This window comes from Mytilus californianus, unplaced genomic scaffold, assembly GCF_021869535.1.
Source record: "Mytilus californianus isolate M0D057914Y unplaced genomic scaffold, xbMytCali1.0.p SCAF_1, whole genome shotgun sequence".
NCBI lineage: Eukaryota > Metazoa > Mollusca > Bivalvia > Mytilida > Mytilidae > Mytilus > Mytilus californianus.
This window is the reverse complement of record NW_026262581.1, coordinates 112552986-112577882: the sequence shown is the minus strand read 5'-3', so window position 1 is coordinate 112577882 and position 24897 is coordinate 112552986. Positions and strand designations below refer to the sequence as shown.

Sequence of the window (24897 nt, the reverse complement as noted above, 5' to 3'; positions counted from 1 at the left end):
AACATCCTCACCAGTGAGGAAAGCCCTTTCTGGACTCCTAGGGAAACAGAAAGCTCGTCAACCTCCCTCTCATCATATTCTACAGACTTAGCTGGAGAAGATTGATGAGAAGAAACTCTATTCTCCAGTAGAGACATATACGATTGGATAGAGTACTAAACTCAGCCTTGAAAGACTCAACAAAGTCCAAAAGTAACTTCTGAAAACCATCTAAGGATGGTGCAGACTCAGAACCCTGATTACCATGAGAAGAGCTAGAAGACTGAGCTCGAGAGTCAGGTACAGGGTTAGAAGGAGCTACTGCAGGAGTCAAAGATGGAAATTGAATGGGAGAATATGGGTACACAGGGGTATATGTTCGGACCAGTGATAGTACGTTTATTTTTAGTCGGGGATATTCCATCTGACCTAATGACGCAGTTGGGGTACACTCAGAATTTATTTTAAATAAGTCTTGATATGTGATATTGGTGAAGGAATATATTGACATTCTTATTGTGTACAGACTGTATTATAATTCTATTGGTGATTGGATTTATATTGGATTTATTACTTCGTACTGAAGGTGTGCCTATATTGGCAGAATATATGAAGATACAGATACAGATACAGATACAGATGGTAACGTATTTATAGCTATAAAATGAGGATTTCCTCGATCTCCTATATTGGAGGTGAAGATTTATTACAGATGCAGATACAGCTTCCAGTTGAACGGCAAACGCTTTAATGGCGTCTAAGTTCAAGACATTGGTCACGTGATAAAAGGTCAGAGTTTACCGTTTTCTTGTGAACGTGTACACCTCTTGGTTTTTTACCTCGTATCGTCTAATTGTAACTCGTACATAAATAAAACTTGTAGGGTCCAAATCTTGAGTGAATAAGTTTCATTATTATGTATACTTATTTATGAAAGGTGTTATAAAGTATTCTAAAACAACGATGGAAGTTGAAATTTTTTTTGGAAAATTTGCGTAGGTCTACGGAAAATCCCAAATCATTTCTTAAATGGGTTTGGTAACGTATGGAGGGGTATAAAATATGAAGTAAAACCATTTTCTGCATCTTATATTTTAATTATAGATCATAAATTCCCCGGATACGCAATTGTGTCAGCTTATTCGTGGCGAAGCGGAGATCAACGGGAGATAACTCCGTACACGCGTCGTAGGAAACTGCAAGTTCACAACAGTAAATTCGAGTAAAATTAATGATTGTAGTTATATTTCGACACTTTCTTGAATAACCATTCAATATTTTATGTTCCTCTACTCTTGTAACATTAAAATAGTCATGTAATGTTTGAATATGGCATTTTTTCAAGTACCCTAAAACAGGTTTTTGAAAACTTCCAAAGAAGAAAATTATAGATAACTGACTTTTCTCTGAAACTTGGACTTATTTGTATATTCTCAAACACCCTTTTGGTAGATGGAATGATACAAGTCTTTGTTTTACTTTCTTTGTATCAATATTCTTAGAAAGGATATGAAAATAAACTCAGCGTTTGTACATGTTGGTTGTTTAGAACAGTTTGTTTAAATATATTAAAATTTCACTCTAAAATTAGACTTGAATTTTTATATTTAAATAAGTATCTAACATAGAAAGTTGTTAATCTGGTGCACTGAAAATGTTCCATCAGAAATGAGATTTAACAAAGTTATTTAGACTGAAGAACTTGTCACTTTTTATGCTGATCATATGGAGAAAAAAGAGTGATATTATAAATTCTAACACAGCATCAATTGTGAAACAATAGTTCTTTCCTACAGACATTTTATTTTTCAAGATGTGAGGCTTGCCGATCAATTTACATATTTAAGATTTCACTGTTAAGAGTGGAAAAATAACTTATTGACAGAGATTCTGTATGGGAATGTTTCTCTTGATATTTTTAAATACATTTATGTTACCAACTACATTGTATCTTTGTTTTTCTACTATGATCTGCAAAGAGATGTGTTCTTTATGTGTGACCTCAATGATTGTCAAGCATGATTATTGGTAGCCTTTATTCCTGATGTAACAATGGAAAATTCTGAGAAAAGCAAGAACTTTTAAGCAGATCCAGGTCTTTTATAAAGAGAGGGTGGATTATTCCTAAATTCCATATACAGAAAAAAACATATTTCATTTCATGCCAAATAATTACATACAAGAGGGGTTTATCAGCCATTTGTCAGCAGAACTTGTGTTACAATAGAATTTAACTTTGCATTAATATTACATTAAAATACAATATGGAAAAAAAGAAAATGTAGACAATACATGCCCCCTCCTCTTTGAAAATTTGCTTGATCCACCCCCGAGATAAGAAACTATATAAGATGTACAAGTTCCGTTGCTCGCTCTTAATCAAGAGAAAAAATCTGAACATCCAAAAAGCCGGAAAGGGATTTAAAACATTATAATCAACACAAAGAAAACTGAACAAAAAGCTGTATTGCAATCTGATATCATGCAGTTCTCATAATTCCTATTGCATGTATTACTTCAAGTTTTGATTTTTTCCCCTTATATTTGAATTCATAAGTCCTACAAACAACTGTTGAGTCTTTTAATTAAATTATTGATTGAATAATGAATGATTAGCTAAGCTGGTCTGTAAATAAAGTCTGAAAATGCTTCGTTTAAATAAAAGAGTGTTATTATGTCATAAAATATACTGAATCAACTTCAAATTTAATCCAAATTCATATTTAACTGCTCTAAAATGCATAGTCAATTGAACTACAAAACAAAAACCTGAGACTACTATAACAATTAACATAGAGATTGGTCACTTCCCATGTTATAGTAGTCTCAGACAAAAACAAAGCTGACTTAAATACATGTACAGTATGTTCAGAAATTTTTTGAAGAATGGACAACAATGAGATATTTATTTTTCTGATATCAGAAAAAATCTCATAGTATCAAATCAGAATGAGAGTTCTTTTTATTGAGATAATCAATTTAATCGCATTATTTACTTTAATAAAAACCTCATGATAATATCTGAATTTACAGTCATGACTTGTCAACCTCTACACTTAAAAATTTAAGGTTCTTAGGCCTAAATGTGGTTGAAATACAGACAATTTTTGTAACTTTTACAAAAAATCTCTTTTTTATGACATACCTTACAATTTCAGAATAAGCTGCATTAAGTTATATATGTATCACATATAAGAATGCTAGTTTGTATTTTAATATCATGATCATCATGAGTATTGCAATAAGTTGTTATTATTCAATTAATTAAAAAAAACATCAATTATTTTTGAATTGATAGATGTGGAACTAGTACATACATTTGTTTTTTTAAACATCTATATACTATTCATTAGGGAACTTATTCAAATATATTTTGTACAAGACAGTCATGGCAGTTCACAATTACAGTGGTCATTATAAACATAATGACACAATTTACACAACCAAATCTTATTGTTGATATATGTAAACTGAAATCATTGCAGAATTTTTCTTTCAAATGATTTAATGTTTGTTAGTCACTTACTTTGAATACTTAACCTGTACTAAAATAAAGAGATGTGGTATGATTGCCAATGAGATAACAGTATAGAAACTATCCACCAGAGTCCAAATGTCTGTTAGCAGTTAAATTATAAGTCACTTTACAGACATCAACAATGAATACATTTCATTGTTATCAGGCAGATGAGGAAAAAGAGTAATGATAGCTTTTTAGCTTACTACATGTACAAGAGAATATAAGAAATATAATAATATAAATAAGGAAATAATAGAGACAAAAAAGACAGGACTTAGCCACTGGACTATATGTAAAGTGTTCCCTTACTAATCCTTAAAGGAGCTGCTGTATACTTAGAAAAAAGGTTGTTGAGGACTTGGCCACATCAATCAGCATTTTTAGACACTACATTATGATCGATTGCAATCTGCCCTATTTGCTCCAACCTCTAATGAGTATTAAAATTAATACCTAGGGTGGGAATTAAACCCATGTATGTTCATTTACTCTATTGTTCTCTATGTACATACATGTACATGTATATGAAATATATCAAATGCAAAAAAATGCTGGAATGTAAATATGGTAATTTACATCATGTACATTATTACAGCCTCTTTTTTTAAGGACCTAGTAAAGGAGGTCCATGGACCTAGCTAGACCTATTTCTTAGGCAAGGTGTATTATATAACTCTTGAAAGTAGTTAAATGCAATTGTAAAATTAATTTTATCTGCTGTTAAACAATAATAACACGATAACAGCGTGCAATTTAGGTAAACAAACATCAATAATCTACCACGTGTTTGTCTGCTGTGCTTGAATATTCAAAACGACCCATCGGGTTTATTTACACGAATGTTTGCTAAAGCAGACAGTTAAACATGTCTGTTTACCTAGTAAGTTCTATAAAAAATGCATTTGCTGTTATGACTTGTGTATGCATGGAAATATAATGAACATAACATTGATTATTTACCGTAAATATTGAATACACATCATTCCTGAGCTATACACACAAAACACATGGCACTGTTGTAACGATGGCTGGTAACGTATAGCCACTTTATAACAGTAAATCCCATTGGATAAGCTACCCTACACAGTACATAATATGCAAATTAATGATTGGATACGAATTTGTGTCAGCTCTCAAATCGATGGAAAAATGTAAACATTGGAATCCGCCATTTTGACATAGGAAACAAACTAATTTTGAATCTTGGATTAAAGGACATTGCGCACATTGCCAGCGTATCATGCATAACCAGTCATGTGCAAATATATCTTTTAATTAGTTTTATACACTTACTTTTCTATGTTTTAGTTAATTTAATGTTTTAATTTACTACAGAACGGAACATCGTTCTCAAAGACGCCGTAGAAAAAATATAGGTGGCGCTGTTTGTGGGCGTAAACATTTTACATACGGGTACTTTTTTTGTCGACAAATTGACCTCTATCTGTCAGATTCAGGCGTTTGCCGTTCAACTGTTCCCCAGACATGCGAGTCGAACATTGAGGGGGTAAATTAATTAGAAATCTCCCATTTAGGTAATGACTTCAATGCAAATCCATTTCTTCATTAGATTTATACCAATTTACCTTTAGAAATTAGAAGCTTTTATATATATTTTTCCTTAAAGTAGACCAATCGTTTGCTATCATCAATGCATTTTTGGGCCGTCCACGTGACATGGCTTTGTTTACAAACACTATAATTTAGCGCGCTAAACTTTTACGATTACCCATCACTTTTCAATCCTGTAATTAATTTTTTAAATGCATTGTCTTCTTGTATATATAAACTCTCTGTTTTACTTGTTATTCCTGATTTAGTATACACATTTATGATGTAAATGGTTTACGGCTTTTAGAAAAGTATTTCTTGACGATCCCTGCCAAGTATTTGAATTTTATTTGAAAAATACAGAGCACGCAAAATAAGCATTTGAAAATCACGATGCACGTAAAATTAAATAAACAGAACACGTTGAACGAGGCACCTGTCTTGCACGACTGAACGTTAAATAAAAAAGTAAAAACACGTTGAACGTGAAATAAAGAACAGCGATCACGTTGCACGAAAATAACCCTTTACCACCCTCTTCTTCTAATATATATATTATGATGGTATGATACTAAACCCTTAACGGGAGCAATTGTGCTTCATTTTCATATGATGAAGACATAATCTTTAATCAGTTAAATTGAGGTCTGGAGCTGGCATGTCAGTAACTGTTAGTAGTCCTTTGTTAATTTATGTATCATTTTGCTTTTGAGTTTCTTTTGTTACCTATTTAGACATAGGACTTGGACTTCTTTTAAACTGAGTTTTACTGTGCATATTGCTGTGTGTTTATATTTATTCTACATTGGTTAGAGGTATAGGGGGAGGGTTTGGATCTCACAAAACATGTTTAACCTCGCTGCACTTTTGCACCTGTCCCAAGTCAGGAGCCTCTGGCCATTGTTAGTCTTGTATGTTTTTTAATTTTAGTTCATTTATACATGTATGTTTTGGAGTTTCGTGTGAAGTCCATTTTTACTGAAGTAGTGCACATTTTGTTTAGGGGTCAGCTTCAGCTGCTTCCAGGTGCGGGATTTTCTCACTGTGTTGAAGACCCATTGGTGGCCTTCGGCCCTTTGGTCCGGTTGTTGTCTTTTTGACACATTCTCAATTTTATAACACAGATCTATATACGTTGCATGTGCGCCAGGTTAAAAATAAACAAGGACTATCTTGTTTTTACATATAGTTTTGATCCATCTAAACACAAAACATTTATTGAAAACTTCATCTAACAATCTGTGGAGCACTGGTCTTCAATGTTATACTGAAGAAAGCTCCCAATCCCACCCCATAAAGGGTGGTCCTTTATAACATTTATTTACTGAATTTACCCCTATAAGGTCGCTTCTGTAAATATTGTATTTATACTGGTAAAATTCCCAAGTTGTCTCTCTATGAGATGAAACATGGAAATCATTTCTGGGAACCAGTAGGTAAGTAAAACAAAATATATATGAATACTAATTCTAATATGAAGTGCTTCTTTCGCTTTGTAAACAACACCGTGATAAAATTCTCGATATATCTATACTTAGCGCAAACTCAGATATATACTTACAAATGGATGTTACAATTTACCTCCCACGTAAATCCACATGTTTCGTAACCTATTTGCAATCGCAATGCCGATTTTATTGTTTTAAAAATTGCAATTGAAAAAAGACTACAGAACTTTTATTCTTACTCTGATGCATAACAAAAAGAATTAATGCACCAGAGCTCGGAGAAATGTACAAAATCAAAATAAAATAAAAATCCGCGAAAGTCCATTAATTCTTATGACGCATTTAAGTATTTTCAAAACATAACGTCATACAAATGAAAACGCTAAAGCTGAAGGCTTTTTCCATTACGTAAACCATCGAAATTCGAATAATATTTCATTAAATTTGATTTTTGAGGTAGGTGTTGTTTTATTTTCTATTCTATTGCATTATTCGCATATTTACTGATTTCAGCAAGTCAACATGGCAGCTCCTTAGTTACGAAATGTTAATTGTGGATTTGACGGTAGCTTACGAGAAAAAAATGTAAATTAAAAATGGCAAACGTTGGGTTTGAGAATTAAAAGAATTAAGCACATTTTTTCTAGTGGTTATTTACGAAATAATTCATGCAAGCTACAGATTCATTAGAATGTTTTAGCTTTATCTAACCGGGAGTGAAATAGAACAGCCACACACACGGAAACCCACCCTCGCTCCAGTTTTTTAATAACTGTATTTGTCCTATTAGAATCGAAATAATTCATGGAAGCCATAGATTTATTGTAAATTTTGCACATGGCCCAGGCCATGTGTAAATTTCCAACAAATCTATGGCTTCCATGAATTATTTCTTGAGCATGGAGGCATGGTTTGTGAATCAGCTGTATTTACAAAGTGCAACCTTAAACATACTATGATATTTCAAAAGATTCAAACAGTAACTTTATTTTAACAGAACAAAACAGTAAATTCACGTCTTACAACAGAGTCAAACTGTAAATTCACGTCTTACAACAGAGTCAAACAGTAAATTCACGTCTGAGGATCTAGGAGTTTTTGTTTGAAGTATTGGAAATTGTCTGCTATCAATGAATATGGAAGAAGATATCTTGAAAACCAATGATACAGCAACAGAAATGGAATACTCTGATGTTGATGGAAGTGAATATAATGTTATATTCAATAATGACAATGAGGGTCTATCGTCAAAATGTCCTGGCAGGCCTCCAGGAGCTAAACATAAACTCAAAGATGAACAGCTGTTATCCCTTAAGAAAAGGTACTTAGGACCTGGAAGCCCAAAGAAAGAAAAAAAAGGAAGAGGAAGACCCCTCAAATCTTTAAAGGTATTCAGTCTTATTAGCTGTTAGCTACTATAAACACAATAACATACTTGCGTGCACACACCTAAGGCTAAAATATGATTAACAGAAAGGAAGAAAGATGAAGGGACGAAAGAGAGAGATTGGTTAGAATGGTTACCCCAATGAGTATATCACTCTGTGCAAGAACCTAATATCTCATATCTCACTTAGATATTTGGTAAATGATGTTGAACAGTTGATATGCTTTTAAAAATGACACTGCTTAACCAAACACTTTTCCATGTAAGAGTTATCTCCCAGAACACTGTTTTTCTTGTGCGCACTACTCTTTTGCAACGTAAAAGGTTTCGACAAAATTGATAGAGACCAAGGGTCTTTTGATTTGAGTGCTTTGTTTACCAAAAAGAAAATGATGTGAAGGTCATTGTCGTGAATATGAGCCAAGAGACTTTAGAATTTAATGTTATGTAACTATTTCCCAGACTTTCTCACACACACTATTGTAATGTAACATAATGCTATTGTTACATATCTACAAATCATAGAATCATAAAGCATCTCAACTAGCAAGATGTTATTTTCTTTTCACAAGTCTAACAAGTTAATAACCCTCAAGATAGTCATGTTCTAAATTTTGATTTTTGCTAATAATACCTTTTCTTCAGAAACCGTATAAGGTATCAACAAAATGTTTTATTAAATTGTTAGTTGCCACATGTCTTAAACACTGAATTTGGTTGACAGGGTATGTTGACATTTATTAGAGTTTTTATGCCCCCGCCGTAGTGGTGGGGGCATTAAGTTTTACCCTTGTCTGTCTGTACGTATGTCCGTCCGTCTGTACGTCCCAAAATTGGTTTCCGTTCTCTAACTTGAGTTTGCCTCAACCAAATGTTATGAAACTTATACACAATGCCTATTACCACAAAACATAGATTAAATTTGAATTTTGGTGGCGTCACTTTAACCGATCTAGAGTTATGCTCCTTTATAAATGGAAAAATTGCAAAATTTTTAGTTTCCGTTCTTTAACTTAAGTTTGCCTCAACCAAATGATATGAATCTTATACACAATGCTTATTACCACAAAACACAGATCAAGTTTGAATTTTGGTCGTGTCACTTTAACTGTTCTAGAGTTATGCCCCTTTATAAATGGAAAAATTGCAAAATTTTTAGTTTCCGTTCTCTAACTTAAGTTTGCCTCAACCAAATGTTATGAAACTTTTACACAATGCTTATTACCACAAAACACAGATCAAGTTTGAATTTTGGTGGCGTCACTTTAACCGTTCTAGAGTTAGGCCCCTTTATAAATGGAAAAATTGCAAAATTTTTATTTTCTTCTAAATATCAAGTAATTTTTAAAATTGGAGTTATCTTCCTTTGTCAATGATTATAATTGAACCAACTACAATCAATGCTTTATACAATGCAATGTTAAATTTTGACTTCCACTGATAAAACACAGATCAAGTTGAATTGGGTAGTGTCACTTTAACCATTATTGAGTTATGCCCCTTTATATATTGAAAGATTGCAAAATTTTTAGTTACCATTCTGTAACTTAAGTTTGCCCCAACCAAACATTATGAAACCTATACACAATATTCATTACCACAAAACTAAGATCAAGTTCAAATTTGGGTAGCGTCACTTTTACCGTTCTTCAGTTATGTCCCTTTATAACTATATGATATGCAAGCGGGGGCATCATCTGTGTCCACATGTGGACACTATCCACATTTATTTCCTCTGTTGTATTTCAGATAATCTCTATGGTAATATTTACCATATATAGTAGGGACCTAGTGTCTTTTGATTTGAGGTCCTAGCTGGATGACCATGAAATTGAGGTCAAGGTCAAAGATGAATTTGAAGTTCTAGATTTTGACCTTTGCTGTAACTGCTTATTGGTACATGATACAGTCCAAGGGTCTTTTTCTTATGAAACCGGAAGCAAAAATTTGGAAACCTGAAGTACCTACTTATCTGCCTTATTTTAGAAACATAGAAACTGCATATTTTTGAAACAACATAAAGTATGCTATGCCTATGGCATATTTTTAGAATCAGTGTCTTAAAGGGAAGTAGAAAATTACCTCCCTTATTTCAGGCAAAGGTATATCGAAACCTTGTATTTTTGAAATCAGTGTAAAGTGAGCTATCTAATGACTCTTGTAGGGACTTTCTGTAAGCCAAAAGTGGCAGATAATCTCCCTTTTGTCCTATGTTCTGACATGATGAAAGGGGAATTGATTTTAAAAATAAATAGATGTGGTAGGATTATTTCCAATGAGATAACTTTCCACCGAGACCAAATGACGTAAAAGTTGTCAACTATAGGTAACCATACTGCTCTCAACAATGAGCAAAACCCATACTGCATAGAAAGCTATAAAAGGCACAGAAGATGACAAATCTAAAGCAATTCAATCGAGAAAACTAACAGCCTGATTTATGTACAAAACAATAAACGAAAAACAAATATGAGAAAGCAACAAAAGACAACCACTGAATTACAGGCTCCTGACTGAAGACAGACATAAACAAATTGTGGAGGAGTTAAACATGTTAATGGGCGCCCAACCCTCCCATAACTTTGGACATTGGTGTTACAGCACAACATAAGAAACTATAAAAATCAGTTGATAAGACTTGACTCATCAGATTGGTGCAAGTTAAAGCAAACAAAAAACAACTAACAAAATGACTTAAGACACAAAGTTTTGTACTAATCTGAAAGTACTCTCAGTTACTGAAAGCTAGTTCAAAGCTGTTAACAACTAACAAAAAGAAAAACATGCATCCAAGACTGAAATATCAATCTGAACATGAACACATTCAATGGAATTGGTAAAGACGTCATAAACAGATCTTGTTGCTTTCAGTTGTCAATTGTGACATCAGCAATTGTTGTAGTTTTTGACTAGGTTACAGGGATGGGGTAATTGTAATCTGTAATCGTAATCGATTGTTATTGATTACATTTTTTCAAGCAATCGACAGTAATCTGTAATCAACAACATTTTCGATTACATGTAATTGTAATTTAATCGATTGATTACTTTTCGATTACATTTCGATTACTTTAGTTAAATAGTTTGATGAAATAAAACCTAGTTTAAATGAAACTAGACAAATGCATGTATTCATCAATTTATAGTACTGATAAAATAGAATGTATTAATATTACTTGAGAGTTTATCAAATACCTTATTTAGATCTGTTGTCTCAAGCTGCATTATGATTAACCAGATCTAACAAATTTTACTATATTTCCAGCTTTTGAAATAAATGACTTTCAATGCTTGTCAATAATTTAAGACCTTTTATGTTAAACACAAAAATGTTGAAAATAAGAAAATTGATTCAAAATAGGAAAATACATGTTGTCCTAAGTTAAGTTCTGTACTACATTGAAGTTGTAAGCTTATTTGTAATAAAATTCCTTAAAGCTTAATTTTCAATTACAGTTAGAATTTTTAGCTTAGAATAGATAAACTATTGATTCGTCATAATGGTATATAGCATCAAAATTAGGAAAGAATACAAAATCGTTTTGACAATGAACCAATGCATTGAAATTTTTGCTCGGTAAATAGATACAATTATCCCATTTTGACACTAAAATGTATATTGTTTATGATTTTGAATAGAGAACAAAGAATTCTCAACAACCTTCTTGTTTTTACTAATCAGATGATCAAAGACTTCTAATCAATGAGACTCAGACTTTGATTTGATTTCAATTATGTCTAATTAAGTGAGATATTTAATTCATTATATTGCCATAAGTTATGAATTGTTCTCCATTGGCAGTTTTATAACCTGTAATTAGGGGGATTATCCAAACAAAAGGATTACTTCATTCATGTAATTATAAATTATAAATTTCCATCTTTTAAAATTAGCTGAACTCGATTCTTCTTCTTTTTTATGTAATTTTTTTCAGAGGAAACCTCTCACATTGTAATGAATAATATTCAAATATACCTGTTGATAACGAGTAAATATCAAACTTAAGTCAGTATGACAGCAAAAATTTGCAAACTATAGGAAAATAACCTACAATATAAAGAAGCGATTGATGCAATGGTAGAAGTCATTTCAAGAATGTTCTCATGTTTTAATATCATCACTCACTCAAGAATTTCTAAATAGTTTAGTTCCTCTGTTTTTGTAAAGTTCCACTCTAAATATCCACTCTAAATAAGTTGAGCAACATAATTGTGTTTAAACTTACTTCATTACTTTATAGCATGTAATCGACAGTAATCGGAAAGCAATGTAATTTCTTTTGATAAAGTAATCGATTGCAATGGATTACAATTACAAAAATCAGAGTAATCGATTGCACAAAAATCCTTCGTGTAATCGATTATTAATCGATTACATTTGTCAGTAATCGTGCCCATCCCTGCTAGGTTATTTTCATAGAAACCTCTTTTGATATGATTGAAATATTTAGTAAGCTATAGCTACCAGCATTAACACATATCATTTCCATGGAGATTATTTTACCTCATGGCTCCATGATAAAACACTGACTTTTAAATTTTTGCATGGCTTACATGATGAAAGTTTGCAAAAAGTACAAAATTGTAGAAAATGACACAAAAAAATACACCAAAAGTAAACATGCACAATGATCATTTTTTGCACAACTTTTTTGAACTTTTGGTCCTCAATGCTCTTCAACTTTGTACTTGTTTTGGCTTTCGAACATTCTGATCTGAGCGTCACTGGTTAGTCTTGTGTGGACGAAACGCGCGTCTTGCGTATTAAATTTTAAACCTGGTACCTTTTGTTAGCTATTATTCGTATGTTTCTCTGTCCTATGTGTTCTATTTATTTGTATTGTAGTCCTGTCATGTAATGTTGTCATTTTAATGTTATATTTGATATTGCCATAAAAGCGGGAGGTTTGGCTAGCCACAAAATCAGGTTCAACCCACCATTTTTTTCTTAAAATGTCCTGTACCAAGTCAGGAAAATGGCCATTGTTATATTATAGTTCGTTTCTGTATGTGTTACATTTTAATGTTGTGTTTCTGTTGTGTCGTAGTTCTCCTCTAATATTTGATGTGTTTCCCTCAGTTTTAGTTTGTAACCCGGATTTGTTTTTTTCTCAGTCGATTTATGAATTTCGAACAGCAATATACTACTGTTGCCTTTATTTACAAGAATCAATAATGATAAGGTGAGGATAATTTTGTATACAGATACATTAGAATTTGCTTATCTTATTACCATTTATTGATACCCCCTTGTCATTCACTTTAAATTTCTATTATGTATACACAGTGCACATGTTAAAATTTGTTTCCTGGCATATTCAGTTAAATGATTGCACAATTTGAACACACAGTCCTTGAATGTTTCCATAAAAATTTCAGCGTTTTATTGTCTGTAACAGATGCTGGAGAGGCATATTTTGTGACCTCATTTGAATTGAGTTGATAATTGACTAAAATATAAAAATCTCTATTACAGTTGCAAAAAAAGGAATCACCTACTGCTACGAAACCAGGTGGTAGACCTAAAGGTTCTGGGAAGAAGTATGATGGGAATAAAACAAGTCTTGGCAAGGGAGATGTTAGTTACACAGAAACTGTGGAAAATATTGTAGAAGAACAATCTGACAGTGAAATTGAATATATGTTGGATGAAGAAGAATTGCCAGTTAAAAAAGGCAGAGGGAGACCTAAAAAAAATAGTTATGAGGAGGATGAATTACAGTTATTAAAGAGAAGCCCTGGGAGACCTCTGAAATCTACTTATGGGGAGGAAGAAGTACATTCAGTTAGGAAAGGTCCTGGGAGACCTCCGAAAAATGCTAATGAGGAATATCAGGTACATGCGGTCAAAAGAAGTCCTGGAAGACCTCGGAAAAATCCATATAAGAAGAAAAATGTTAGTTACAGAGAGGATGTTGATTTTAGTATAGAAGAACAATCTAACAGTGAAAATGAATATATGTTGGAGGAGGAAAAATTGCAGTCTGTAAGGAAAAGTCCTGGGAGATCTCCTAAGCAAGCTTTTAATAACATAGAGGAAGTTGAAGATATTCATGAAGTAGAACAATCTGACAGTGAAAATGAATTTATGTTGGAGGAGGAAGAAGAACAGCCAGTAAAAAAAGGCAGAGGTAGACCTAGAAAAATAAGGGATGAGGAGGGTGAAGTACAGTTATTAAAGAGAAGCCCTGGGAGACCTCTGATATTTACTTATGGGGAGGAAAAAGTACATTCAGTTAGAAAAGGTCCTGGGAGACCACTGAAAAATGCTATTGAGGAATATCAGGTACATGTGGTGAAAAGAGGTTGTGGGAGACCTCCGAAAAGTCCATATGAAAAACAAGATGTTAGTTACACAGAGGATGTTGATTTTAGTATAGAAGAACAATCTGACAGTGAAAATGAATATATGTCAGAGGAGGAAGAAGAACAGCCAATAAGAAAAAGCAGAGGGAGACCTAAAAAAATAAGGGAGAAGAAGGATAAAGTTCAGCCAAAGAGAAGCCATGGAAGTCCTCTGAAATTTAATTATGGAAAAGACAAAGCTCAGTCAGCACGGAAAAGTCCTAGGAGATCTTCAAAGCAAGTTGTTAATTACACAGAGTATTTTGATGTTAGTATAGAAGACCAATCTGACAGTGAAAATGAATATATGTTGGATGAGGAAAAAGAACAATCTGATAGTGAAAATGAATATATGTTGGAAGAGGAAAAAGAACAGCCAGTAAAAAAAGGCAGAGGGAGACCTAAAAAAATAAGGTATGAGGAGGATGAAGAACATCCAATAAGGAGAAGCCAAGGGAGACTGTCAAAGTCTTCTTATCATGAGGAGAAAGTACAGTCAGCAAGGAGAAGTCCTTGGAGATCTTCAAAGCAAGATGTTAATTACATAGAGGATATTGAAAATATAGATGAACAATCTGACAGCGAAAGTGAATATTTGTTGGAGGAGGAAGAAGAACAGCCAATAAAGAGAAGCCAAGGGAGACCGCCAAAATCTTCTTATCGGGAGGACAATATACAGTCAGCAAGGAGAAGAATTGGGAGATCTCAAAAGCATGCTATTAATTACACAGAGAATATTAATGCTAGTATAGAAGAACAATCTGACAGTGAATATGAATACATGTTGGAAGAGGAAGAAGATCAGCCACTAAAAAAAGGTAGAGGGCCTAAAAAAATAAGGGATGAGGAAGAGGAAGTACAGCCAGTTAAAAAAGGCAGAGGGAGACCTAAAAAAATAAGGGATGAGGAGGAGGAAGAACAACCAGTTAAAAAAGGTAGAGGGAGACCTAAAAAAATTAGTTATGAGGAGGATGAAGTACAGTTATTAAAGAGAAGCCCTGGGAGACCTCTGAAATCTACTTATGGGGAGGAAGAAGTACATTCAGTTAGGAAAGGTCCTGGGAGACCTCCAAAAATTACTTATGAGGAATATCAGGTACATGCGATGAAAAGAAGTCCTGGAAGACCTCGGAAAAATCCATATGAGAAACAAGATGTTAGTTACACAGAGTATTTTGATTTTAGTATAGAAGAACAATCTGACAGTGAAAATGAATATATGTCAGAGGAGGAAAAATTGCAGTCAGTAAGGAAAAGTCCTGGGAGATCTCCTAAGCAAGCTGTTAATAACAAAGAGGAAGTTGAAGATATTCATGTAGTAGAACAATCTGACAGTGAAAATGAGTTTATGTTGGAGGAGGCAAAACTGCCAGTAAAAAAAGGCAGAAGGAGACCTAAAAAAATAAGAGATGAGGAGGAGGAAGTACAGCCAATAAAAAGAAGCCGCGGGAGACCTCTGAAATCTACTTACTGTGAGCCAAAAGTGCAGTCAGTAAGGAGAAGTCTTGGCAGATCTCAAAAGCAAGCAGTTGATTACACAGAGGATATTGAAGATATAAAAGAACAATCTGACAGTGAAAATGAATTTATGTTGGAGGAGGAAGAAGAACAGCCAGTAAAAAAAGGCAGAGGGAGACCTAAAAAAAATAGTTATGAGGAGGATGAAGTACAGTTATTAAAGAGAAGCCCTGGGAGACCTCTGAAATCTACTGACGGGGAGAAAAGGGTACAGTCAGCAAGGAGAAGTCTTGGGAGATCTCCAAAGCAAGCTGTTAATTACACAGAGGATGCCGAAGATATAGATGAACAATCTGACAGTGAAAATGAATATATGTCAGAAGAGAAAGAACAGCCAGTAAGAGAAGGCTGTGAGAGACCTAAGAAAATAAGGAGTGAGGAGGAGGAAGTGCAGCCAATAAAGAGAAGCTGTAGGAGTCCTCTGAAATGGACTTATGGAGATGACAAAGCACAGTTAGTAAGGAAAAGTCTTGGGAGATCTCCAAAGCAAGCGGTTGATTACACAGAGTATTTTGATGTTAGTATAGAAGAACAATCTGACAGTGAAAATGAATATATGTTGAAGGAAGAAGTAGGGCTAGTAAAAAAAAGCAGAGGGAGACCTAAAAATATAAGTGATGAGGAGGATGACTCAATTATCATTGATGAGGAGGATGAAGTACAGCCAGTTAAAAAAGGCAAAGGAAGACCTAAAAAAAAATATGATGAGGAAGATGTTCATCCAATAAAGAGAAGCTGTGGGCGACCTCCAAAATCTACTGATGGGGTGGAAGAAGTACATTCAGTATGGAAAGGTCCTGGGAGACCTCCAAACAGTACTAATTCCTCTGTGATGAGAAAGAGAGGTCAACCATCTGCATCTGAAAGTATGAAATTTAGATTGAGTATTGTAAGTTTGTTTTGATATAAAAAAAATTTTAACCATCCAAATTTACAAATGAAACTTTATATATTTCTTTGTACACACAAAAACCCTGAGATTTAGATTCATAATAAATTATAGTGGAGCATATATTAATTTAATTTTAATCTTCTTTGATCATAAAAAGTCCATCTTTAATTTTTTCTAAGATTTATCCTGTTTGAATTGGTTTTTACCTTATTGTTTTCTATAGTCCATCATCTGTTATTCTGTTTTGGGTTAGAATTTTAGTATAAGGGACTTTCTCATTAAGTTTCCATGAAGTTCAAGTCAAATCCACTTGAAACTTAGTGTACACATGTTCATAATGATCATAACTTTTTGAAATATATTCCAAATTAGGGTTGTGCTTGGTAGATAATTTTGTAATGATTAGTTACCCTTCCAATGGTATATAAAATCTTGACCTGTTTCATGATGCTTACTCAATAATTTATATTGTATTACAAAAAAGTCAATCATACATCGGCTGTTGTCTGCTCTATGGTCAGGTTGTTGTCTCTTTGACACATTCCCCATTTCCATTCTCAATTTTATTAGAAATTTGGTTACATATAATGAAAGAAAGATCTCTAAATTGTGAAATGTGCATATGAAGCAGTTGAGATCTAGGGGTGTGTGCTATACCAACAGTTTGTTAAAGTTTGTGATTAAGTTGGATTAATGTTAAATCAATGATAATTGGTATGCAGTTGTGTAAGCATTGGCACATCTCATTTTCATGAAGATAATTTGGCCCTTCCCTCACAGTCATGGATATTTGTCTATTAAATGAAAAACAATTAAATAGTTTAAATGTTAAAGTTTGTGATTTGGTCAATTTAAGGGGAACCACTTATGATAAGCCAATGATATTTGGTATTCTGTTGTTTTTTCATTCAGTCATGGTTCATTGACTTTAATAATTTTGCATATTTTACATTTCAAAGTATTGCTATTTTAATTTCAACATTTGCATTTTACTATCAAAATGACATGTAAAATTGAGAATGGAAATGGGGAATGTGTCAAAGAGACAACAACCCAACCAAAGTGCAAAAAACATCTGAAGGCCACCAATTATTACCAGGGTCTTCAACACAGCGAGAAAATCCCTCACCCGGAGGCAGGCTTCTGCTGGCCCCTAAACAAAAATGTGTACTAGTTCAGTGAAAATGGACGTCATACTAAACTCCAAAACATATAAATGAACTAAAATTAAAAAACATACAAGACTAACAAAGGCCAGAGGCTCCTGACTTGGAACAGGTGCAAAAATGCGGCTGTGTTAAACATGTTTTGTGAGATCTCAACCCTCCCCCTATACCTCTAGCCAATGTAGATAAAACAAACACACAGCAATACGCACAGTAAAACTCAGTTTAAAAGTCCTAAATAGCAAACTGGCAATGTTTTCACCAGGTGAGCGATACAGACACAGGTGTGCCTCTTTTTTGTTTTAACATTGTTAGCTATATTTTGTTATTATTGGTTGATCAAACTTCATAAATGATTTTTGTTCAGCGACTGCTTAAAAAAAGTTTAAATTTTTTGTTATGAAAATTTCTCACTTATTATGGATAACTATAACTGCTTGAAAAAAAGTTTATGTGAATTTCTCACTTTTGTAGACAGGATTCACCTGACCTTGACCTCATTTCATGGATTAGTGATCAAGGTTAAAGTTACATGATTAGGTCTGTTTCTCAGATACTATACGCAGTAAGTCAACAGTATTTGGTGTATGGAATGATTGTAAGGTGCACATGTCAGTTTGGCAGGTTTCATCTTACCTTGATCTCATTTTCACAGTTAATTGGTCAATGTTAAGCTTTTGTGTTTTGGTCTGTTTTTCTTGTACTATAAGCAATCGCTATAGGTAAACTATATTTGGTGTATGGGATGATTGTAAGGTGTACCTGACTGTCTTGGAGGTATCATCTGTTGTTGACCTAATTTTCATGGTTCATTGGTCAATGTTGAGTTTTAGAAGTGAGGTCTTTTTCTAAGATACTATAAGCAATAGGTCAACAATATGTTATGTATGAAATCATTGTAAGGTGTACATGACTGCCTGGAATGGTTCATCTGACCTTGACCTCATTTTTTTTTACCTCATTTTCATGGTTCATTGGTCAATATTAAGTTTTCTTGGTTAAGTCTATTTCTCATATACTTTAAGCAATAAGATCAACTATATTTGATGTATGGAATGATTGTAAGGTGTACATGTCTGTCTGGCAGGGTTCGTCTAACTTTGACCTCAATTTCATAATTCATTGGTCAATATTAAGTTTTCATGGTTTGGTCTGTTTCTTGTATACTATAAGCAATAGGTCAACTATATTTGGTGTATGGAATGATTGTAAGGTGTACATGTCTGTTTGACTTGGTTGAACTGACCTTGGCCTCATTTTGTCTCGCCTTGACGGAGTCAAAAAGCAAGACATAGGTATGCTGTTTCCGGCAGCGGCGTCAACAATGTATTACTTTGTGATTAGGTCTAGTTCATGGTGAACCACTAGTGGTAGGTCAATGATATTTGGCATGCAGTTGTATTAGCACTGGCACATCTCATTACCATGGAGATTATTTGGCCCCGCCCCCTCAGTCAAGGTCTATTGACTTTGAAACTTTGCTTAGTTTACATGTATTAGTTTGTGATTAGGTCAGTTTATGGGGAACCACTAGTGATAGGTCAATGAAATTTGGTATGCAGTTGTATAAGCATTGGCATATTTCATTTCCATGGTAATTATTTGGCCCCGCCCCCTCATTCATGGTCTATTGACTTTGAAACTTTTGCTTAGTTTTCATGTATAAGTTTGTGATTAGGTCAGTTTATGATGAACCACTAATGTAAAGTCAATGATATTTGGTATGCAAATGTATTGGCATTTGCAAGTTTCATTTCCATTGAGATTATATAACCCCACCCCCTAATTATGGTTCATTGACTTTGAAACTTTTATATGGTTTACAAGTTAATGTTTGTGTTTAGGTTTGTTTAAAGGGAACAACTTACGAAAAGACAATGGTATTTGGTTTGCAGTTGTATTAACATTGGCACATCTCATTTCCATGGAGATTGTTTAGCCCTGTACCTTCAGTCATGGTTCATTGACTTTGAATATTTGCATAACTTACATGTTAAAGTATTGCTATTTTAATTTCAACATTTGCATTATCAAAGTAACAAATAGGCGAGACATATCTCTGTGTTAACAGTTTATCATGGATCATTGATAATGTTGATATGATGAGGTACTTGTTTTAAAACTTATCTTTGGACTATTAACATAAAATAAATCATGAATAGTAAAGCAGGTGAGGCATTTTAGAGTGAGCATTCTTTTTGTAAAAAAATTGTGAATGTAACTGTACTTAACAAAGGCACTTTTATTTAGTCAGGAGAAAGAATTCCACGGAATAATGAAAATGAGAAGAGTGAAGATCATGAAAAGAGAAGCCCTAGCAGACCAAAAAAAACTGATGTATTATGTGCTAAAAAAGCATTAGATAAAAATGATTTATACCATTCAGAAAAAAGGGTTAGAGGAAGACCTAAAAAATCTGAGAGGAAGCATACTGGCAGACCAAAGAAAATTACCAGTTTTATAAGTAACTTTCCTCAAGATGACAGTTCTGCATCTGAAGAAGTTTTAAAACGTGGTCGAGGGAGACCTATAAAAGTAACTAATAGTAAAGATCTGACTAGTGAGGTTGACTTTGAACAAAGCAAACACTCTCCCAGTAAATCAAACATAATTCAACATGGAGTAATCAAAAGAGGTCCTGGTCGACCTAAAAAGGTGACCCCAACCTTGGATATGACATGTGAGAAGGAGGATGGAACAGGTATTGATGGTTTTGATCAATCGAGGGAATATTCAATAGATGTGTTGTGTAATGGTTCATTAGTCACAGAAGATTAGGATGTAACAGCAACACATGCTCCAGATTTAACAGAGGTAATAAGTTATGTCCCCTTATTAATGACTAGGTCATAACTTTTCTGTACATTGGTACAAACTTCATTCAAAAATAGGTACAGTTATCTCAAGGATTTGTATAGTATTACTATACAAATCCTTGGTTATCTTAAGTAAATAATATATAGGTATCAATGATTTTTGTCTCGTGACATAGACATTACTATCCTTAAATAATTTTTTGATTTGGTCTATTTGTCAGATTCTATAAGCAAAAAATAATAATAGCAGTTATAGTTGAAATTGGCTTGTTTTATGTTAGTTAGTTCTGTCATTTCTAGGTTTTATTCTGTTATGTACCCTATAATGGGTCTCTGGGCTGACTCCATTTGTTTATGGGTAAAATCTGATTTTCAAAGTGTTTGTTAGGCTTTTGCAACTTTCCAAAATGAATTTGATTTTATTGGAGCCTTAAAACTCGTCTACAAGTAACACTATTTCTATATATAAATTTTTTGTCAACAGTTTATTGTTAGTTGCCTTAATTTGGTTCTTCCTAATAGATTTACAAGATTATAATATTCAGGTTAACTACTGTTGCCTTATCTTATACATGTTTTATAAATTAGAAAACTGATCAAGCTGATAACAGTATTTGTTTGGTCTAGAATAAATAATAATAATAGTAAATAATAAGGAGTTGTGGTATAATTGCCAATAAGACAACTATCCATTAAAGACCATATATATACTTGTCTGTTGCCAAAATGCATATCTTTCTCCCCAAATGTGCAGGTAAGGCAGGAATACCGGCTAGCATTTCTGACAGTTTATAATGATGTTAAGGGTTTAATAAAATTGAGAATGGAAATGAGGAATGTGTCAAAGAGACAACAACCCGACCAAAGAGCAGAAAACAGCCCAAGGTCACCAATGGGTCTTCAAGACAGCGAGAAAATCCCACACCTGGAGGAGGGCTTTAGCTGGCCCCTCAACAAAAATGTGTACTAGTTCAGCGAAAATGGGCGCCACACTAAACTCCGAAACATATAAATTAACCAAAATTAAGAAAACATTCAAGACTAACAAAAACCAGAGGCTATTACTATTTTATTAATTCTCAAAGTGTCAATACACCATCATATTTATGAAATTTCAAGTTTTATAATGGTATGGCTTGAATTAGATATATTGAAATATGTAGCTTACAGTAAGTAAATTATTTCTGTTTTGTAGGTGTCCATTTCCTAGGCCATGCATTTGGACAAAACAGGCAAGGCAGCTAAAGGTGGAATAGAACTCCTTGTGTACTCAGCAATGTAATATTTTTTGTGTTTGTTGAGATTGTTATAGTATTTTAATACATGTATACACATATGTTATGTGATAAATCAGTAATGCTGCTCTATTTTGAAATGCCATTGGGCAACATTTTGGGTAAGACCCCATGCCACTACCCATAATTTTATTTTTATTTGTAACAGAATTATATTGGCCTCCACCCTTAATTACAATATTGTTTTTTAACATCAAGTTACATTTGGGATAATTGAAAATAAGACATTATAAATTTTGTGGATTATAAGATGACATGAACTATTAAAATCTATTTATATTTTTGTATTTTATGTGTATAGGACAGTTATTATTGTCATACATGAACTTTTTTGCCATGGATCATGAATAACGTATAATAATTAGTATTTTTTTTAAATGGATGGGCACATTAATGTTCCACCTCAATGAAGCAGGAGTTTTTGTCGAGCCTTCGACTTTAGTCGAAAAAGCCAGACATAGCGATCCTACATTCCGTCGGCGGCGGCGGTGTCCACAAATATTCACTCTGTGGTTAAAGTTTTTGAAATTTTAATAACTTTCTCAAACTATCCTGGATTTCTACCAAACTTGGACAGAAGCTTGTTTATGATCACAAGATAGTATCCAGAAGTAAATTTTGTAAAAATAAAATTCCATTTTTCCGTATTTTACTTATAAATGGACTTAGTTTTTCTGCCGGGAAATATTACATTCACTCTGTGGTTAAAGTTTTTAAAATTTTAATAACTTTTTTATACTATTTTGGATTTGTACCAAACTTGGACAGAAGCTTGTTTATGATCAAATGCTAGTATCTAGAAGGAAATTTTGTTTTCTTCCAGTTAACATTACATTAATTTTTAAACATTTATTAGATTCATAAACTATCCTTGATTTTTACCAAACTTGGACAGAAGCTTCTTACAATCAAAAGATAGTATCAAGTGGAATATTTTTATTGATTTACTTCCTCATTTTTGTAGAGCCTGCAATTAACAGAAAAAGTAGGCGAGACACTGGGTTTCGCGGAACCCTTACAAATTTTTGTTTAGGGACATTGTTAAAAACTTAATTTAAGTTTGTGATTAGGTCATTTTAAAAAGAACCATTTAACCAACTTAGTCAGATTGAGGATGGTAAGGGAAAACATGAGGTCAAAAAGATCATCTCCATCCCAAATGTTTTTAACCCGGATTTCAAAAGAAAAATCTGTTATTGATTTTGGGATGTATGGCGGGCGGCTGCCAAACAGTGTCCGTACAGTTACTCATGAACCTTTCAACCAAAGCCTTCCAAATTTAAATATGTTGTTACTGATGACAAAATGGAGGTCAAGTTCTATATTGACGATTTTCACTTTCACTGTTCAGGAGTTATGGTTCTTGAAAGATTGAACAATGGTGTTTCCAGTCGTGTCCCTGCTTTAGCTCATGAACCGTTTAACCAAAGCTCTTCAAATTTTAATATGTTGTTACTGATGACAAAATGGAGGTCAAGATTAATATTGATGATAGTCACTTTTACCATTCAGGAGTTATGGTCCTTGTGATATTGAAAAATGCCAGGACACAAATAAATGTTAAAAAATCTGGTTTACTGTCATTCTGACAGCTCTTGTTGTTTTATAGTTTGTGAAAGAGGCTAATCTTAATATGGTGTTCTTTTCAGTCGATCATCAGACTGAAGTAAAAACGTATTTTGTTGCACTTGTCTGGAAAATGAAATGGTTTTGGAACCATGTTGCTTCTAATGAGTACAGCTGATCTATGATATTGACATAATTTCCAAAATCAAATTTATGTAATCAGCTTACTTAATATTGTTTTTGAAATTTGCTTGAGTTGTTTTAATACATATCCTTTCTCAGTATTATGTAGAAGTATGATAGTTTGATTCTGTATACATTAAGTGAAGAAGGTTAATTCATTTTTGGAAAGATTGGAACTTGTTTCAATTCTTTTCTAAGGCACTGGCCTCCAAACAGAAAGTGGACAGATTAGCTACTAAATCTATACACATTGACATATAGTTCCCAATTGTTCTCATGTCTATGTACATATGCACAAGAGAACTGGAAAGAAATTTGGCTACATCTTAATTTAGAGTATATTTTCAAAAATAATAGTCATTACTTTTTTCAATCACTGGCTTTAAGTTTTGCCTTTTTACTTAAGTGAATTGATATATTAACAGTATGGTTGACAACTTTTATGATCAAGTTACAATTAAACAAAAAGGGTGGAACAATAATTGGAATTTTATATAGACGCCTCCTCCTTAATGCCAATCATAATTGACCAAATAACATAACTTGAGTATATACATAACATGGCAGACCACTCAATACACAAACTTTGACCTCATCATTATCTGATATAATTCCATCTATATAGGTCAGTCTCTGTCTTCATTTTTAATTGAAACTAACAAATACTAAATGGGGATTTCTTTAATAAAATTATATACAGATGATAGATTTTTTCCTTTACCTATATATATATCCTTTTGATTTACACTGCATTAAACAAATGATCTGTAAATCTTGTTTGAAAGATGATTAAGTAAGGATTAATACATAATGTATTTTTTGAGAAAAGACCAAAATGAAAATCTGTATGAGTAAAGAATCCAAGTGGTGTCTGTTTTTCTTGCAAAATCTGTGCAACAATTATCTGTAATTAATCCATAATTTTAATAGGTTACATTTATCAGAGAAGGTATTAGTATATTTGAATACTGTGAGGTAATATATTTATTCAATGAAATAAATAAGAATTTGCCTCAAAAATTAAAAGTCTCCATCTTTGGACAGTAGAATAAAAACATCATATTAAATTTATTGATGTGAAAAATACCCTTTCGTCAACCATGCATCTTCCGTATCATATGTTATTGTTTTAATCAAAATCAATAAGCTATACTTAGCAATGTTTGAACACAGAGTAACAGACATGCCCACAAAACAACCATTCACAGGTTTATTTTGGGAGATGAAAAAA

General features: G+C 33.1%; 1 protein-coding gene and 1 long non-coding RNA gene across 5 annotated transcripts in view; one reads left to right on the top strand and one right to left on the bottom strand.

Moving 5' to 3' along the window:
• Nucleotides 1-24897, bottom strand: part of LOC127711450 (uncharacterized) — a 344411-nt gene that overhangs the window by 272381 nt on the left and 47133 nt on the right. The gene's annotated exons all lie outside the window — the stretch shown is intronic.
• LOC127711067 (trichohyalin-like) lies at nucleotides 474-22204 on the top strand. 4 transcript variants are annotated; one of them, XM_052217034.1, is made up of 5 exons: nucleotides 475-621; nucleotides 7496-7886; nucleotides 13362-16637; nucleotides 20057-20620; nucleotides 21818-22204. In XM_052217034.1, exons 2-4 carry the CDS (start codon nucleotides 7629-7631, stop codon nucleotides 20582-20584), a joined length of 4062 nt encoding a protein of 1353 aa, XP_052072994.1. In that variant the 5' UTR covers nucleotides 475-621; nucleotides 7496-7628; the 3' UTR covers nucleotides 20585-20620; nucleotides 21818-22204. The 4 variants fall into 4 exon arrangements, with proteins under 4 accessions (XP_052073010.1, XP_052072994.1, XP_052072998.1 ...); XM_052217038.1 differs by lacking the exon at nucleotides 475-621 and adding an exon at nucleotides 4974-5034; XM_052217047.1 differs by lacking the exon at nucleotides 475-621 and adding an exon at nucleotides 4975-5006.

What these genes read in the sequence shown, in the direction of transcription:
- LOC127711067 (XM_052217034.1), top strand. Translation starts at nt 7,629, where the DNA reads ATGAATATGGAAGAAGATATCTTGAAAACCAATGATACAGCAACAGAA. An exon ending in GACCCCTCAAATCTTTAAAG is followed by an intron (nt 7,887 to 13,361) that starts GTATTCAGTCTT and finishes TCTCTATTACAG; the next exon opens with TTGCAAAAAAAGGAATCACC. An exon ending in TGAAATTTAGATTGAGTATT is followed by an intron (nt 16,638 to 20,056) that starts GTAAGTTTGTTT and finishes ACTTTTATTTAG; the next exon opens with TCAGGAGAAAGAATTCCACG.